The sequence below is a fragment of the Pipistrellus hanaki genome (assembly GCF_964339955.1).
Source record: "Pipistrellus hanaki genome assembly, chromosome: 3".
NCBI classification, from domain to species: domain Eukaryota; kingdom Metazoa; phylum Chordata; class Mammalia; order Chiroptera; family Vespertilionidae; genus Pipistrellus; species Pipistrellus hanaki.
This window is the reverse complement of record NC_140505.1, coordinates 20,136,125-20,154,426: the sequence shown is the minus strand read 5'-3', so window position 1 is coordinate 20,154,426 and position 18,302 is coordinate 20,136,125. Positions and strand designations below refer to the sequence as shown.

The following is an 18,302-nucleotide window of genomic DNA, read 5'->3' as shown; positions in this document are numbered from 1 at the left end:
GCGAAAATAGTGAGGGCAGGGATCTGCCCTGTGAGCAAGACCGGCTGAAGGTGAAAGAGGAAATTGTGGTTGTTTGGGCAAACCCATCATTTCCTTAAAGCCCCATGGCCCTCAGCTCTTAAATAGGTCACTGAAATGAAGTCAGAATGTGGGTTCTGTTTGTGAGGGCGATGCTGGGACTGGCTGTCAGGAGACCGTGAACTTAGAGCTGCTTGGTCTGCGGTGGTCACACTGCTCGCATTCTTGCAGTTAACCAGGTGGAAAATGCCTTTTTCTGAAGTGTGTCTTTCAGTGGAGTGGAATTGACATATCATTTGCCAAAGTCTTGAAGTAGTTTGCAAATGTCCAGGAGAAATACTCGAATAATATTTGAAATGTTTTTATTTTTATTTTTTATTTTTTATTTTTTTTTAAATATATTTTATTGATTTTTTACAGAGAGGAAGGGAGATAGAGAGCTAGAAATGTCGATGAGAGAGAATCATCCACCAGCTGCCTCTTGCACACCCCCCACCGGGGATGTGCCCGCAACCAATGTACATGCCCCTGACCGGAATCGAACCTGGGACCTTTCAGTCCACAGACTGACGCTCTACCACTGAGCCAAACCGGTTTCGGCTGAAATGTTCTTTTAAAAAAAATTAAAAAGTTGTGGGCCCTAGCCATTTTGTCTCAGTGGATAGCACATTGGCCTGTGGACCTAAGGGTCCCAGGTTTGATTCTGGTCAAGGGCACGTACCTTGGTTGCAAGCTCCTCCCAGGCCTGGGACCTTGGTCTGTGCTTGTGCTGGAAGCAAGCAATCGATGTGTTTCTCTCACATCGATGTTTCTCTCTGCCTCTCGCTCTTCCACTCTCCCTAAAAATCAATGGAAAAATATCCTTGGGTGAGGGTTAGCAAAAGAAAAAAAAATAGTGGTAAACAATTATACATACATAACAAAATTTACCACTTTAGCCATTTTTAGGTACACAGTTCTGTGATATTAAGCACATTCACATTGTTGTGAAACCATCGTCACCATTCAACCCAAAACTTTAAAAACATTTTTTTGTTAATCCTCACTTGAGTATATTTTTCCCATTAATTTTTAGAGAAAATGGAAGGAAGGTGGGGGCGGGGAGAGCGATTGGTTGCCTCCCGCACATACCGAATCTACAACCCAGAAATGGGCCCTTGACCGGGAATCAAACCCACAATCCTTCGGTGCACAGGCCGATGCTCTATCAATGAGCCACACTGGTCAGGGGAAACTATGTCCCCATTAAACACTAACTCTTCATTCACTCCTTCTCCCAACTCTTGGTGACCAGCATTGTCCTTTCTGTCTCTATGAATTTTACTCTTCCACATGCCTCATGTAAGTGGAATCTATATACATTTTTACTGTCTTATATTTTCAGTTACTCCCTACCAGGGACTGTTCTATAAACCCTTGCTTTTCTCAGAGATTTACTGGTACTTGTAAATTTGCATTCTATCTTCTTAACTATGTGTGCATGATCTTTGCATTTTTACCCTTTGCAGGAAAATACTGGTCATAGGAAATGATTTGTTGGAGTTTTTATTTATTTTATTTTTAAACATAGCACTTTACTGACTCAAGATTTTAGGTGATGCTACACTGAGTACAGAATCAGATCCTATCTCTGCCTAGTGGGTGGCTTCTCAAAAATAAAACTACACGTTCTGTCCTTACCCCCTCCCCTACCCTTTACTCCCCAAAGAAGATAAGATGTTTGTATAAGAGGTTGTAACAGCCGAGAGGAGGGGCCAGGTCGTAGGGATTGTGAACGTTGTTTTAGGCTCTTCAGTTCAAAGGTAACCTCTCCACCTTCTCCTTGCAGGTGGTACACCTTGAAATCCAAACCAGGAAAGAAGGAAAAAGAGCGAGGAGAAATTGAGGTTGACATCCAATTTATGAGAAACAACATGACTGCCAGCATGTTCGACCTGTCCGTGAAAGACAAGTCTCGGAATCCGTTTGGGAAACTGAAGGACAAGATCAGGGGGAAGAATAAGGATAGCGCTTCGGACACCGCGTCAGCCATCCTCCCCAGCACATCGCCCTCTGTCGACAGCGATGATGAGTCACCTTCGAAGGACAAGAAAAAGAAGTCGAAGATTAAGACCTTGTTTTCCAAGTCTAACTTGCAGAAAACACCGCTTTCCCAGTCCATGTCCGTCCTGCCTAATCCAAAGGCAGACAGAGTGCTGCTGCGCCCCGGGGACTTCCAGTCCCGGTGGGAAGATGATGACAATGAGGATGAGCCCTTCTCGGCCTCGGACAGTGAGTTCCCTCCTCCTCCTGGCTTGGCCTCTTGCCCTCAGCTTAACTTACTTTGCTTTGAGAGATAAACACACACACTAATCTTAAGAGAGAGATTTTAATTCAGATTCTCAGTTACTGAAATGGTGGTGGTGGTGGTGGTGGTGGTGGTGGTGGTGATTGATTATCTTGGTTAGGAAGCCTTCACTATTTCTAAGCCCTCTGGTTTCTAAGAATTTATAAATTCCTTTTCCTAAACGTCTGGTTCTATAACTGATGTACATTAGTACAAGCGTCTAGATCAAGCAAAATGAGTGCATCCAGGTTTGTTTTTGTGTTTTTAAAATATATATATTTTTATTGATTTCAGAGAGGAAGGGAAAGGGAGATAGAAACATCAGTGATGAGAATCATTGATCGTTTGCCTCCTGCACGCCCCCTTCTGGGGATCGAGCCCACAACCTGGGCATGTGCCCTGACTGGGAATTGAACTGTGACCTCCTGGTTCATATGTCAATGCTCAACTACTGAGCCACACCAGCCGGGCAGGTTTTTTATTTTTTATTTTTATTTTTTAAATTAAAGGTTAAACCATGGAGCATTAGTGATATTTCATTAATTCATCAGGTATTTATTGAATCCTATTATTGCACTAAACCTCACGGGATAAATCCGTAATGAAAGCTGAGGAATCCAGTTCCCTTTACTCTGAATTAACTGTGTATTTTGAACTGCAATTTCAATGATCAAACCCCTACTGTTGTCCAGATTCTGTTACTCTACCAAAAGTGCTGCCCTTCCCATTGACTAAATGCAGGGTTTCTCAGCCTTAGCACTGCTCCTAGCTTGGGCCAGATAATTCTTTGTTGTGGGGGGCTGTCCCATGCGTGTATGATCTTTGGGAGGATCCCTGGCCTCTACCTGTGACAACCGAGAATGTATTTGGGCACCGACAAAATCCCCACTCCCTCCAGTTGTGGGCCAGCCATTTTAACTCCTTATTCCCTTTTCCCTTTGTTTTCCTCCCCACAGTCATGTCTCACAAGAGATCAGGAAGCGCAGATCCTAAGCAACTGAACCAGGCCAACCTCAGCCTCCCCAAGAAGGAAGGGCTCTCTTTCCTCGGCGGCCTTCGGTCCAAGAACGACGCGCTCTCCCGCTCCAACGTCTGCATCAACGGGAACCACGTTTACGTGGAGCAGCCAGAAGGCAAGCCTGAGCCCAAGGACAGCACCTCCTCTTCCCCGTCCCCTCAGGGCTTCAGGAAGAGGCATTTGTTCTCCTCCACGGAAAACCTGTCTCCTCGGTCCTGGAAGGAACCCGGGGAAGGGGGTGCCGCGTCCTCTGACAAGTGGCTCTCCGAGTCTTCCACAAAGAACTCCCCGAAATCCATGACCCTGCCGCCCTCCTGGCTGCAGGGCAGCGGGGACGTCAGGGAAAACACAGCTCCGGCGAAACTGGAGGCCGTGAAAGAAGCCAAAGAGAGTAAGAAGCACGAGAGCAGGAAGTCCTCTCTGCTTTCTCTGGTGACAGGAAAGAAGGAGTTGGCCAAGGGCAGTGAGGGCGAAAGCCCTGCCACCACCCCTGGGAAGGAGCAGGAGGGCCCGCTGAGGGAGGACGGGCTGGGGCCCGCTGAAGGCCTTGCGAAGAGATCGGAGAAGGATACGACGGCTGTTGTCTCCGGACGGGGAAAATCCCTGAACCCCTTCGGAGAAGTGCAGAGCACAGAACCGGGGGCCGACCCGGAGCCCAAGTCTGAACCGACGGCGCCTGTTCCCTCTCCCAGGGCGCCCCAGACCAAAGCCGTGAAACCTCGGTGAGTCCTGGCCCTCCATGGGTGACATTCAGACCCAGGGGAAGGCCGTGGGGGTAGCGGATTCTGAGCGTTGCACGCTGGGGACACCAGGTTTCGGTTGTGGTATGCGCAGGACTGGGTGTGAGTTCTTCACACATCTCCCTTTGAGTCCGATGTTCTCTCTCCTCCTTGCACGTGGGCACTGGTTTGCTGTCATGCGAGACCCTTGGTCACACTCCTGTGACAGTTCTCTGTGTGTTTACTCTGCATCTTGTTTCGAGAGCCTGAGAGAGCCTGGAGGTTTCTGCTTGTCAGCATGACTCACATCCACTCGCAGTGTTTCTGTGGTCTGTGGGGGGAGAGGCTTGCATTTGAGATTCTGCTTACTGTGATTTCACACACACACACACACACACACACACACACACTCACACTGACATATACATAGCCTGTTGCTCTTCAACATGTATGCGTGTTGCCCTGTGGTGGGTCTTTACTGCTTTGAGCTTTCTAGGTGCTGTCTGTGTATCACCAAAAGGAACTGTGGGCTGCCCTACCCAGTTTGGCTCGGTGGATAGAGTGTCAGCCTGCGGACTGAGGGGTCCCGGGTTCGATTCCGGTCAAGGGCACATACTGGGGTTGTGGGCTCGATCCCCAGTAGGGGGCATGGAAGAGGCAGCTGATCAATGATTCTCTCTCATCATTGATGTTTCTATCTCTCTCTCCCTCTCCCATCCTCTCTGGAAACAATAAAAATATAAAAACAACAACTGTGGGCTGTCACTTTACCTGGTTCTTTCTGTTTCTGTTGCAAAGCCCTTTGTGTGGCAGGTGTGCTCGGTGATAAAAAGCGTCTCTTCTGTATATTAAGTATTGGTGTGCTCCTTTTTTAAGTTCTTAAGGTACTGCCCCAGATATAGCATTGAGTTCTCCCCTCTGAACGACTTTACTTTTACATGTTTTTTTCGCCTCTCAAGCAGCATCTGCAACTGACCGGCAGGTTTTATTTTGTCCTTTTTGCAGACTGGAAGTGTCTCCAGAGGTTCAACCCACAGCCAGGCTTCCTCCTCCCCCTGTCTCTCTTCCCCTTTCTTCTGCTTTCCCTTCCAGTCCTGCTCAGACACCTGTCCCTCCTCAGTCGGGGCACGAGGCAGAGACACAGTCCTCAGAATCTCCTTCTGTCTTCTCCGCCTCCTCCTCTCCCTCCTCTCCACTGGCAGCTCCCATTTCCACATCCACGCCTGTCGGAAGCTGGCCTTCCGCCGACCAGGGCCAGGCTGGTGCTGAGGGGCCCTCGTTGCTCCCTGACGCAGAGGCGCACCAGGAGAGTTTAACACAAGTTCCAGATGCTGCTTCTCGTGCCTTGGGATCCCCGCCCAAACAGCCGCCCACGGCAGCGTGGGCAGGGACGGAAGAGGCTCCAGCGGGGAAGGCCCGTGAGGCGGACACAGAGGAAGATGCCAGGGGCGATGACTCAGCAAAGGGTCTCCTGAAGCAGCCTGAAACGGGGCAGCAAGAAGAACCGCCAAGGTTTCCCCCCAAGAAACAACAAGACTGCCCCCCTTCATCGGAAGGGGCCGGAGAAGTGACATTGGCCCTTTCGGCGAGAAGCGGCAGGACGGGAGGCCCGGCTGGGAGGCCTCCGCTGGGGGTAAAGACAGACTGGGAGAGTCCGTCCGGGCTTTCTGAGGAGGACAGAGGTAGGGGTGGGGAAGTGACTTCCACAGTCAAACAGGCGGTACCCCCTCTTCGGATGGGAGAGCCGGTCCTCCCACTTCCCTCCGCGCTGGGAAGACACGAAGAGATGGGTCTGAATGGCAGCGAGGCCCCAAAGAAAACCAAGAAGCACGTGTCATTTTCTGAGCAGCTCTTCACGGAAGAGGAGGTGGAGAAGTCCCCTGGACGGGTCCGAGAGGACGGAAGTCATCCCCAGGAGCTGGGGCCGGAAGGGGCTGCTGCCGGCAGCGTGTGGGGCAGAGAGCAGCCTGCCGAGTGTCCCCACGCGGGAGGCTCCGAGGGGGAGGCTGTGAGCGAGCCCCGGCCACTGGATCCCGGCGTGCCGGCTGCCAAGGCCAGTCACCTGCTGCTCCCCTCCCAGGAGGAGCGCGTCTCAGAAGGCCCAGTGAGTGGAGCAAGCTCCGGGGAAGGCCTGGAGGAAGACGACACCCTCCTGGCTCAGAATCAGAGCAAAGCCAGCGACCACGAAGGCCTGCTGTCCGATCCCCTGGAGGACCTTCAGTCTGCCTCCGCTGTCCGGTCTCCAGGCGCGGCCGATCTGGACTTAACCCTTCCGTCCATTCCTGAAGTGACATCGGACGATGAAAGAGTGGACGAGGTGGAAGATGACAGCGAGGCAGCAGAGGGAGCAGCTCTGGCAAGAGGAGCTTCCTCCTTGAGCAGGTCACCTGCCCATTCTGAGGAGGCGCCGAACAGCGAGGCAGGTGGGCTGGCAGTGCCCGCAGACAGCCTGCATGAGCTCAGGCCAAAAGCACCGGAAGCATCTGTTAGGGCTTCTCCAGAGCACACTACAGCTTTAGGAATCCATAAACCAAATCTTGGCAAGAGCTCACGCTTGGACACCCAGCTGCCAGGCCCTGGCGAGGGCGAGGAGGCAGGGCTGATGGGAAATGGGAGGCGAAAGCAGCCTGCTGACTCGGCCCTGGATCCTCCTGTCTCCAGCCCCTCCTCTCCTGAGCCCTCTCCTGCCACACACTCTTCCCCTAGCTTCCCACTCTCTGACACTCCCCACACCAGTACAGCAGAATCTCACAAAAAAGCAACAGCAGAGGGCCTCCCTGGGAAAGCGGAACATTCTGGCAAGAGGAAGCCGCTTCTTCAGGCCTGGGTCTCACCCTCGGAGACACATCCAGTCTCAGCTGGCACTGGGTCAGCCAAGCACAGGTGAGAGTCGGGGAAAGAGTGTCTTCGTAAACTTGAGCAATGTCCCCTTTGCTTGTTCCTGCAGAGATTATTATGGCTTTCTCACCGCCCAGGTGTGTTCTGATGGTGCAACCCCCCACCCGTTTTGCTGGTAGGGCCCATTTTATAAGGGCCATCTCCTGTGGTGGGAGCACCTGAAGGCACACCTGTGTTTGTAGCGAGAATGTAGTAGTAGTCTTCCAAAATAGTTTAGGAATTACTCTGCACAGATTTGGAGCTCTGAAATAGCAGAGATGCACTGTGATGTGATGGGTATGTTAAACAGTCTCAGAACCAACTGAGACTGAGCGTGCAGAACCAAGCAGTGTTTTTAAAGTTTCACTGCCCGGTGTGACGCTGGCATGCTTGTTCTGAACTCTTTCTTTACTGCCGGAGAACAGAAGGCTTTGCAAGAGCTCCCACAGTGGAGTCCTAGCCTGTAGTTGCCTCCAAAAAATAAGACACTGCCTTTCACGTTCTCCTGACATTGAGAACGAGGACAGGGGGCTTGTAAGAATGCCAGGACACCTGGCTCTAAGGGTGTGTGTTGCTGGCTTGCATTTGGCCGCCTAGAGCTGACTGCTTTCATTTCTACAGGAACCTTGGCATGTGTTAGAGCGGAGACGTGAACGGCGAGTCACCGCTCTCCGCCCTCGTCTCTCTGGCCAGCTGCCATCTTTGAGATGGGCAGTTTCTCAGCGTTCCCGTTACAGAAAGCTCTAAGGATCCTTTCTCCCTTCTCTTTAGACCTCATCTCGTGAAGCCAATGAACACGACAGCCACCAAGACGGCTAACTCCAGCTTGGGAACTGCCACTATCATCAGCGAGAACTTGATCAACGAAGCTATCATGAAGGTATGTCTTCGCCCAGACATGGGCATGATAGGAATCTAAAAAACCCACCCATTTCTAGAGTCACCATTGTCTACAGCTCCGTGGGCAGCAGGTGACTCCAGGAGTAACGTAACCATATGTCTCATGGAAGCCCCTTTATTGCCACCGAATAATTATTTTTCCCGTATGATGATTGTTGAATTTTTGTGTGAATCAAGTAGCGTAATTGACATCAGCACTTCTCTTTAATGAGGAGAAAGTGTCACCCACCATCTGGCCCATTCAAATTAGATTTTCATTGTCAGGCATCCTTTCCTACCTTTTGGCAAGGACACAACATTCTTGTAGCTGTAATCGTTGCACAGATATACTTTTTGTAACTTTATTCTGAAATCATTTCAAATTTTTAAAAAGTTACAAGAATAGGACAAAGAACTCCGGAACACCTTTCATCCCAATTAATCCATTGTTAGCATTTTACCAGATTTGCTTTTTTTTTTTTCCCCCACCCCCTCTTTGTTCTCTGTTTAAATACTCATTTCCCCCCCGCCCCCCAAATCCCAAATCATTTGAGATTAAGTTGCTTATATCACATCTCTCTTACCCTAAATACTTAAGTATGGAATTCTTGAGAATAAGGACATTTATCAAAATCAAGAAATTTAACATTGATGTGATACTCTTTTTTTCATTTATAGTCTATATTTCAATTTCACCGATTGTCCCATTAATGTCCTTTTTAGGGTGATTTTTCCTCTAGTCCAGGATCCAATGCAGGATTACTCATTATTGTAGAATTTGCCTTAGTTTAATATTTGCCTGGGATTTCCTCATGGTTTGGTTGAGGTTATACATTCTTGGCCGAAATCAACTATACAAATAACACGTACTTCTCAGTGCTCTGTGTGAAGAGGAACATATATCAGTTTGTACCAGGAGTGGAAGCGTTAACTCTCATGACTTAGTTTGGTGGTGTCCCCCAAGATTCTCCAGGATAAAGTTGCTATTTGTCCCTTTACAGTTAATAAGAAATTTGTGGGAATTAATTTCAGACTATGTGAACATCCTGTTCCTCATCAACTTTTGGTTCACAGGCTTTCGTATCCATTGATGACTGTGGCAGTTGCAAAATGATGGTATTCCCAGCTCTATCACCTGCATAGAAACACTTCTTCATTTCCTTCCCCTTCTTAATATATCATAACCTTTTTTTGCATGTTGCTACATAATTATTCTTGAAATGGTTATACCATTATTCACTTAACCATTTCCCTATTGTTGGATACTCATGTTGTTTTCTGTTTTTCTTTTTAAAAAATTAAATTTATTGAAGTGACATTAGCTAATAACATTACATACATTTCAAGTGTACAACATTATGATATGTTTTCTGTTTTGCAAGATGAATAACTCTCCAGCCAACAATTGCTTGCATAGGTCTTTTTCCCCCTGTTAGATTATTTCCTTAATCTCAATTTCCATGAAGAATATTGCTGGATTAGAGGGTTTCTTCTCTTTGAAAAGCTTAGGCTAACATTCAACAACAACCACCACACAACAAAAAATTAACTCCCTACATAAACAAAATCAGCCTGCCAGGTGATTTCTGCTTTGCGTGTCCTCATCCTGCCCTTCCTGGTTCTAACATCAAAATGGTTTAGAATCGGGCCTTGCTGAAGCCCGCTGGTTTTTGACTCACTGTCACTGGGCTGGAGGAGAGTGATATACTGAGTGATTGAGGACCAGTCGTGGGGAAGGATGTGTTTCAGATATGTGGAGAGGAATTTCCTAAACGACTCCTGGGGACTGTAGTTGGTGAAAATAAAGTTTATTTATTTTATTTTTTTGTTTATCCTCACCCAAGGATATTTTTTCCGTTGATTTTTAGAGGGAGTGAAAGAGAGGAAGGGAGGGAGAAAGGGTGAGAGGGAGAGAGACAGGCACATCGATTGGTTGCCTCCCCGTCTCACCCCAACTGAGGCCGGGGATTGACTTGCAACTGAGATACGTGCTCTTGACTGGGAATGGAACCCTGAATCCTATTCACGGGCCAACACTAACCACTAAGCAAAACTGTCCAGTGCAGTTTTTGTGTTTTTTTAAAGTAAAACTTCTTGCTTACGACTCCTTCCCTCCTGCAAACGTTTTTAAAGTGCTGGGTGGTGGTTGCTGCCTCTGACCGCATTGTACCTATGCCACCGGGAGCTGGGCTAATGGCTCACTGAAGCTGGAGAGCGGAGTTTCAGGTCAAGAGGCTGAATAGTAATAATGAATTGTGCCTGAAAACAAGTCAGCATCTTCTGGCCATCTTGCCTTCTCTCGAAATCCCCAGCTGCAGAACTGTATACCTACCTACAATGCGTTAGCCCTAGCCTAAAAACGTACCATAACCTGAGCAGCTCCATAACCTGGGCTGGGTTCTGTGCTTGTGTAGAAGAGGCAGCACTTGTCTTCCTGGAGTTAACAATATTTACCAGGAAACTGGGCAAAAGAACAGCGTAAAAGGGTCATGAGAACTAGAGCCATGTGGTGGCCTCCCATCCCCTCTTCCTTTTACTGTGGAATGCAGCTTGGCTCCAAAGAGAAACAGCACCTAGCGTTCAGGAAGTTAGCATGAAAGACCCTTGGCTCTCATTTTATTTACTCTTCAAAGCTTGTTTAACCAGGGGCTTATCTCCTGGCCCTGACAGAGAGAATAACTGTGCCTTAAAACAAAGGCAAACTGCTGCCTGGCTTGCTCATGATTTGTAAGCCCCACTGCTGTCCCTCTGCCTGCCAGCGGCAAAGCTCTCAGTCCTGGACCATACCTAGTAACTAGTCGGAGTAAATATGGAAAGTTTCCTGGAGACTGCTGTTGGCTGGCCATATAATGGATGCTTTGTGCTAAAGCATAAACAATGCTTATAAATAAGAACTGCTCTTTGGAATGCTGCAGAGTAAGAGAGAGGTTAGAGGAAGAAATTGCATAGCTAAAGTTATGAAAGGCTTGCTGAATCATATTGGATGGGTTGGGGGGTGGGGAAGGTATTTTTCTTGGGGCCTCCATCCTTTATAGATGATTTATGCCTAGGCGTGTATTGTTTACTCAGGTGGCTTTGACACGTCCATTTTAAAATAATACAGCCAACTGCACTCAGAAATCATCTGTCCTGTTATATGGAAAAAGTTGGACACAATTTGAATATACATCATTATTATTGCAACCTTGCGGGGGGGAAAAAATCCAGGGTAAGATCCTGAGAGGAAATATGTGACAATGGGCACTGTTATTTCTTAAATTAATGGATATTTTCTTTGCACCTCTTCCTCTTCATGGCCGATGCTCACCTTCTGAAATGTTGAATTGTTGTATAATTTTTTTTTTTAAGTCATCACAATCCTAGAATCTGCTAATGATTTCAAAGTCCTGTATCCCTTTGGAATACAAAATTTAAATTGAAAAACTATTCGACAGTTTGTATGAAATACCTTAAGTGTGTATGCCTTTTTAATTTCACGCATTTTTATTAAGGAAATATTTGGCAATGTAACCAAAGATTTATGTTAATGTATTTTAATTAAAATGTTACTATATAATTGTGAAAATTGAAAACAACCTAAGTACTCAGGGAGAGAGATGGTTAAAATATGATGGAATTTTAAGCATCCATTAAAAAAGCAATTTTTGCTAAAATCTAATGATGGGAAAAGGCTCACAAAATAACAGTTTAAAGAAGCTATAAAACTATATCTTGACCCTAGATGGTTTGGCTCAACGGATAGAGCATTGGCTTGGGGACTGAAGAGTCCCAGGTTCGATTCCTGTCAAGGGCATATGCCGGGGTTGTGGGTTCTCTCTCACCCTTTCTCTCCCTCTTTGAAATCAATAAAAATATATTTTTAAAAAACCCTCCAAAACACTATATCCTGTATGATGTTAAAGTTGTAAAGCACACCATAAAGAATCCGAGGAAAAATAGGAAAGATAATTCTATTTCGATCCTCTCCTAAGACATCCTGAAAATGCCCAGTCTTTAAAACCCCTCAGAATGAAGGCCCAGCATGCACTTTCCTGAATAATAAATTCAATTAAGGAAATAAATGTAAAGATCAAAAGTAAGCTAACACAGAGTTAGAATTTGGTTCTTTTCCACTTCATCAAAAGGACTAGGGCCCGGCCAGTGTGGCTCAGTGGTTGAGCATCAACCTATGAACCAGGAGGTCATGGTTCAATTCCTGGTTAGGGCACATGCCTGTGTTGGGTGCTTGGTCCCCAGTAGGGGGGCATGCAGGAGACAGCTGACCTATGATTCTCTCTCATCATTGATGTTTCTATCTCCCTCTCCCTTTCTCTCTGAAATCAATAAAAATATATTTGAAAAAAGAAAAATAAGAAAGAGACCCAAGTGTTATGCATTGGACTTATAGGTAATATTTCCCCCCCCCCCCCCGACTCCATGATGAACAGATATTCCTTTTATAATTAAAAACAAAATCCTGTCACTTGGGGGAGGAAGTTAATGATAATTAACCTCCAAGGCCTGGTTCAGATGTCACTCCATCTTGAAATGTGTCCAATCACCTGCATAGCAGTGGTTTCCTGTTTGTCCGGGTCCTAGAGCACACTGTACCCTCTGAACGCGACCTCCGGAGCCTCCGGTTACCGTCATTGAGCCCCTCTTTGGTATTTTTTTTTTTTTTTTTTTTTTTTTTTTAGCTATTTAGACTTCTCTGATGACTTTGTCTTTTTCCCCTCTTCTTTCCTCTCCAAAGAAATACACCCCCTCGGACCCTGCTTTTGCCTATGCACAGCTCACCCACGATGAGCTGATCCAGCTGGTCCTCAAACAGAAGGAAACAATAAACAAGAAGGAGTTCCAGGTTCGAGAGCTGGAGGACTACATCGACAACCTGCTCGTCAGGGTCATGGAAGAAACCCCCAACATCCTCCGGGTCCCGGCTCAGGTCGGCAGGAAGGCAGGGAAGATGTGAACAGCCAGCCTGCAACCCTGAGACTTTTTTTTTGTGAGTTTGTTTCCACTTCCTCCTGAGGTCAAGGACTCCGTGTGCCTGATAACCAGCCTCGGGCTCCAAGTCACCATCCATCTCCCTTGCGTGTTATCTGGCAAGAGTCAGTTCTGCCAATTGAAGCCAGGTTACTTATTACAATGAGTCCTTCACTGTACGTTCCCAGGGTCTTATATTTAAATGCCACTGTGCCTTATGGTGTGAATATTTTATACCCTGAAAGACATGGTCATAAGATCTGATCCTGGTCCAGAGAGTCAAGTGGCGCCAGGGCTATTGATGTGTTTTTACGTTGGGGTTTCCTTTCTTTGATGTCGAGATTCTAAAATACGTCATGAACGCTCGGGGTGAAATGAGAAGGTGCTGCGTTACACATACTTTTGTGGCTTTTGAGTAGCTCAGGTGTCTGCTTGGCTGCAGAGGTTAAATTTTGATACTACATCAGCCTCCTGGGCTTCTTAGACTTGGTCCTGCTTTGACCAGAGCAGAGGAGTTTAGGGAAAGCCTCTGAGTGTGCCTTTTAGATTTTTAACAAGTTGCCTTTTCTAAACATCACTTCCACTACACTCTAGCCTTAAAATGTATGAACAGGGGACTGAGAGTCACTTGGCACTCAGTCAGGGGAGGTTGGTCCAGGTCTCTCCTCCCATAATAGCAGGGTTCCTGCTGGCTAGGTTGGGTGACCCAGGCCTTATTAAAACAGTCTCACCAGATATGGGATGGTTTTAGTAGGATTCCTGTGGCCTTTTCCCCCTGTGCCTTGCTTTCCCTGGCAGTTCTTCCTATCATTTGCCCCCTTGTTAAAAAATGGTAAAGAGCAAGAAAATAATACTTATTTTGGACTTGCTTATTTTAAAAACTAGATTAACACACATGTATTTAAAAATTAGGTCACTTGCCTGGTATTAATCTTTATTTTGTTGTTGTTATTAATCCTCATCTGAGGATATTTTTCCTTTTTTTTTTTTTTTTTTTTTTTTTTTTAGACAGATTGGGGGAAGAGAGAGAGAGAGAGAGAGAGAGATACATGGATTGGTTGCCTCCTGCACATACCCCCACCAGGGCAGGGGAACCTGCCACTGAGGTACGTGCCCTTGACTGGAATCGTACCTGGGACCCTTCAGTCTTGGGGCAGTTGCTCTAGCCTCTGGACCAAACCACCTAGGGCTCTTAATCTTAATTAATAGTACCAATTCAAATTATTCAGGTAATATCATTGTTAGTAACCTAATATTGCAATTAGAATGTTTCTGTATTACTCATTTTTTTTCCCTCTGGTTGTGACAGAATCTCACCAGATCTTGACCTCTCTCCTAGGGGAGGAATATCACCGGCCAATGGGGTGGGCAGGGGTGGCAATATAGGCCGGTATTAAATTGGGGATCTCTTCTTCGTATGTTCTTGTTATATTGAGGTGAAGAGGCAAGATTGCTGGCAGCAGAATCCCTTTTCGGGATCATGTCTGCTGCAATCTTAGTTCTATTGGAGCACTTTAATCTGAAGGATGATACTGTAACTTGATTTACTCGATTAGTTTTTAACTACCTATAGCTATTTTATTTAATACTCTCCTCCAGTACTGGGGACCACTGTAAACTTCTCAGATGCCTTGTATTTTTGTAGTGCTATGACATTGATGTACATACCTACAAAGAGAACTGTATATTCACTTGAACTCTGAAAATGTACATGTATATATTTGTTCCACGACTTGTTTTTTTACTTGATATAAATGTGTTTTGACTGTGATAACCCAAGTGCCCTGGAAAGGGGGGGGGGGGGGACAGGTGAGTTCTGAATGGTTTCTCCTCTGAAGGGCTGGTGTGGAGACCTGCACCGTTCAGGAGGGGTTGGCTTGGAGGTTGCTGTTAGGACCTCAGTATGTATCTTGGTCAGTGTTTGAGTGGGACGCCCGGTGGAGGAGTGAATTCCTGTGCTCTGATATGCCACTTGGGAACTCTGGAGAATGAAGGACAATTTACTTCAAGGGTGTCTGGTTTCTACCACTGCTGGGGGGAAAAATTCAATGGATAGCATTCCTGTACCTCTCAAAAGTAGATAGCCTGAAGGTCACTAGTTAATGACTGTCCTTGAGGACTCTACTTGGAGGGAGAATTTATCTAAGAAAAGCTTTAGCCTGCTTTGAGCCATTAGCAGGGCAGTGGGGAGTTGGCGCGCTGGACTCCTATCCCTGGCACATGTCTGAAGGCCTGTGCCCATCTATACGGGAATGGCACCTGCCTCTAGCTGCTGTGAATGCTAACCTACCTGACGGGCCCTGGGAGGAGGAGAAGCAGGGGCAGCTGCCTTCTTGGCCTTGCCTAGCTGCCTCGAAAGAACAGTCCGTACTTTAGGGAAGCGTCCAATTAAAAGCAAACACCTTGCAATGAATTTCAACTGGAGGTCAGCTCCAGGAGTAAGATGTCAGTTCTTTGCTCAGTTGTTTCATATCATCTCATTCCTTGGACTTTGACAGGTGTCCTGCCCTTCTCTTTTATTCCTGCGTGTTAACCTCATCAGGGTAGCAGACTGGGGAAGCAAGCAAGTCTGCCCTTTGCCATGTGGAACAGCTGTTGACCTGAGTGGAAGGGTGTGCACGTATGCATGAACCAGTGTGATACATGTGTGTGATTCCAGCTTTGTTAACAGTGGGAGCTCAAAAGGACAACAAGGAGAAAGGTCCATGACACTCAGCCACATACTGTATTGAAGGCCAGAGGCAATAACTTAATGTTAAATTAAGCAGGATCTTTCCTCACTGGATCCCTCTCCCAGTTGACTTTCTATTTTTATTTTTTTAGAACTACAAATAAATAATCCCTCAAAGCTGAAAGATTAATTGTCTTAGGTGGAGAACATAATCTCCTAGTATCCATGCCAACCTCAACCCTGCGGTTTCTCGATATCTATTATGTGAGCTACAAACCTGACCTCTTCTTCCCTCCGACTCTTGAAGGATTGCCCAGTGTTTTTGGATTATAGAGTTATTTTCTGCTTTGTTACTTTGGGAATTTTGAATTTTTCTGATTTTGTTGGTAAGAAGTAACCTAAAGTTTCCTACAACACTAAATAAAATGGTACTACCTTTCAAAGATTTGTGTCTGTGGTTTCGTAGGGGTACAATAAAAATGTCTTCTGTCTTCCTGGCCAACTTCCCTTGTGGGGGGGCGGTGACCAGTGTTTCTCACCCTCTGAGAATCTCTCACCTGGATTCCTACTGCCGCCACCTTGCCTGGTGCCCAGGGGTCCCAATGCCCTTTCTGGTCCAGGGAACGGGGCATCTTTGATCCCTTCTCTATGACACACATCTTGGCCTGCTGCAGGGACCTTAGGCTCTCACAGAGGGAGAGAAAGCTGCTTCTGTCCTTGCATATCATGAGCTCACTTCAGGCTAAACCTTGACTGCAAAAGGAAGGCCCATTTGCTGAGTTGCCACTGATCACTAAGCACAGCCACCCCCTAGCCACCCACTTGGTCTGTAGATTTCTCTCTAAGTAATGCTATACATGCTCATTCTTGGGGAGCTGAGGGGGGAAGAGAGAAATCGTAAATTACCTACCAAGAGGTAACACTGTCATTTTGATTGGTTGTCCCAGCATTTCCCCCTCATACAAATAGATACATTTTTAAATGAAGATGAGAACACGCAGTACAGACTGTTCAGAACATTTCGGCATGCCTTTAGAGAATCTGCAACAAGGACCGATAGTGATTCCGAGGGAGAATCGGCCCAGCTAACCACTCACCACAGAAGAGCTGCGGCAACTGCAAAGATGATCTAGGTCACTTCCGGGTCACTGCCTGCTCAGGTCATCACAGCCACCTGTGAACCAGATGAGGATTTGCTGGGGCGAGGGGGCATCCTGTCTCCCACCCTCATGGAAAACTGTCACTTACAGGGTGGTGTTACCACTCTTTAACCTTAGCCAAGGTGCCAGCAGCATGGGCTCCGTTAGCCCTGGAACCTAGTCTCTGAGCAAATGGACCCCATGCCTGAGGCTTCTCATCCGTTAACATCGTTTGCAACCAGCAGTCTTTCCCTCCCTGGGAGGACAGGAGCTATCACTCCACATTCAAAACTGGCTTCCTTGAGCTCGGTGGGGCCAGCGTATTCCAAAGCCACAAAGTCTAAGGGAGAATGTCCTCACTTAGCCTTTTTACGTCCAGCTGTTTCACACGGACACGTGGATCCTGAGCCCAGGGAATAGGCACCTAGCTCACAGTGATAGGCTCTCTCAGGGAGGAGAGAAAGCTGCTCTGTCCTTGCATATCAAGTGCTCACTTCAGGCTGAAACTCGACTGCAAAAGGAAGGCCCGTGTACTGAGTTCCTTCTGTTCTAGGCACCAACGCTGCTGTCTCTAATTCTCATCAAGGAAGATAAGATCTCCATTATGCAGATGAGTCCTAGAGAGGCATCAGAACTTTGTTTGCCACGGGTCAGACAGTGAGTGGTTCAGAAAGAACTAGGACGCCTGTGTCTGACCTGGAGGTGTGGAACGGGGGCGGGAGGCACAGCAAATATGGCCTATTTCCTGTTTTTGTGCAGCCATCGAGCCAAGAATGATTTTTACTTTTCTTTTTTTTTTTCCAACTTAAATAATTATTAGATATCTAAAGCACAGAGAGTCATAACCACAGTCAACAACACAATGCTAAATACTGGTTATTTATATATATATATTTTAATGATTTAAAAAAATTAAAATGAAGCTACATGAAAATTACATGGAATTCAAATTTCAGTGTCCACAGTTTCTTTGGAATACAGTCATGCTCATTTGTTTACATCCTTATCTATGACCATTTCCATGTTATAGCAGCAGCTTAGAGTCATTGCAACAGAGACTTCCATGTCTGCCAAACCTAAATATTTGCTAGTTGGCCCTTTATGGAAAAAGTTTCCTGACCCCTCGCCCACGATCACTTGGGAGCCAGGCAGATACTGTTCGGATTCCCTTGGAATCCTGGAGGGCTGAAGCGGGCAGCGATAACGGAGACCATATACCTCAAGGTGAGGCTACACACAGGCTCCCTGAGGAGGGCAGTTCCAGGTAAGGTGACTGATGTCTGTGCCCTCGGTCTGTGCAGCGATATGGGCCTGTGCCCACCTCCTTAGAGTGATCACATGCCTATGTTCTTAGGAGTTTGAGAAACTGAAAACATTAATCTTCATCCCAGGCGAGGGAAGAGTGTTGGGGTCACAGAATAAATAATGCAAAGGGGAAAAGGGAATATGAGTGAGGAAGGTTATTTGGCACCAGGATCTAGGAAGCCCCAGCGACGCTGCATGCTGTGGCTGTCCCTGGTGAGTGCCGGAGAAGTGTGAGTGTCCGCTGCAGAGCCGAGGTGGTGGAAAGGAAACACTGCCAGAGAGGATCGCAGGCCTGAGCCACTGCCAGGCTCAGTGGGAGGGAGAAGAGAGCGTCCTCCGGGCTCAGAGTGAAACTGGTGTAGAGTGACATTTCAGTCAACGGAGC

At 46.9% G+C, this 18,302-nt stretch overlaps 1 protein-coding gene across 2 annotated transcripts in view; it reads left to right on the top strand.

Moving 5' to 3' along the window:
* The window catches only part of RAB11FIP1 (RAB11 family interacting protein 1), a 29,768-nt gene extending 13,852 nt beyond the window's left edge, over window positions 1–15,916 (top strand). Inside the window, exons 2-6 of one of the 2 annotated variants that reach the window (XM_084879151.1) lie at window positions 1,847–2,289; window positions 3,301–4,084; window positions 5,087–6,964; window positions 7,730–7,838; window positions 12,570–15,916. In XM_084879151.1, coding sequence (XP_084735277.1) covers window positions 1,847–2,289; window positions 3,301–4,084; window positions 5,087–6,964; window positions 7,730–7,838; window positions 12,570–12,788 — 3,433 coding nt within the window. In that variant the 3' untranslated portion in view covers window positions 12,789–15,916. The remainder of the gene's footprint in view (window positions 1–1,846; window positions 2,290–3,300; window positions 4,085–5,086; window positions 6,965–7,729; window positions 7,839–12,569) is intronic. The other variant, XM_084879152.1, reaches the window with a different exon arrangement.
* The last annotated feature ends 2,386 nt before the right edge of the window (window positions 15,917–18,302 follow it).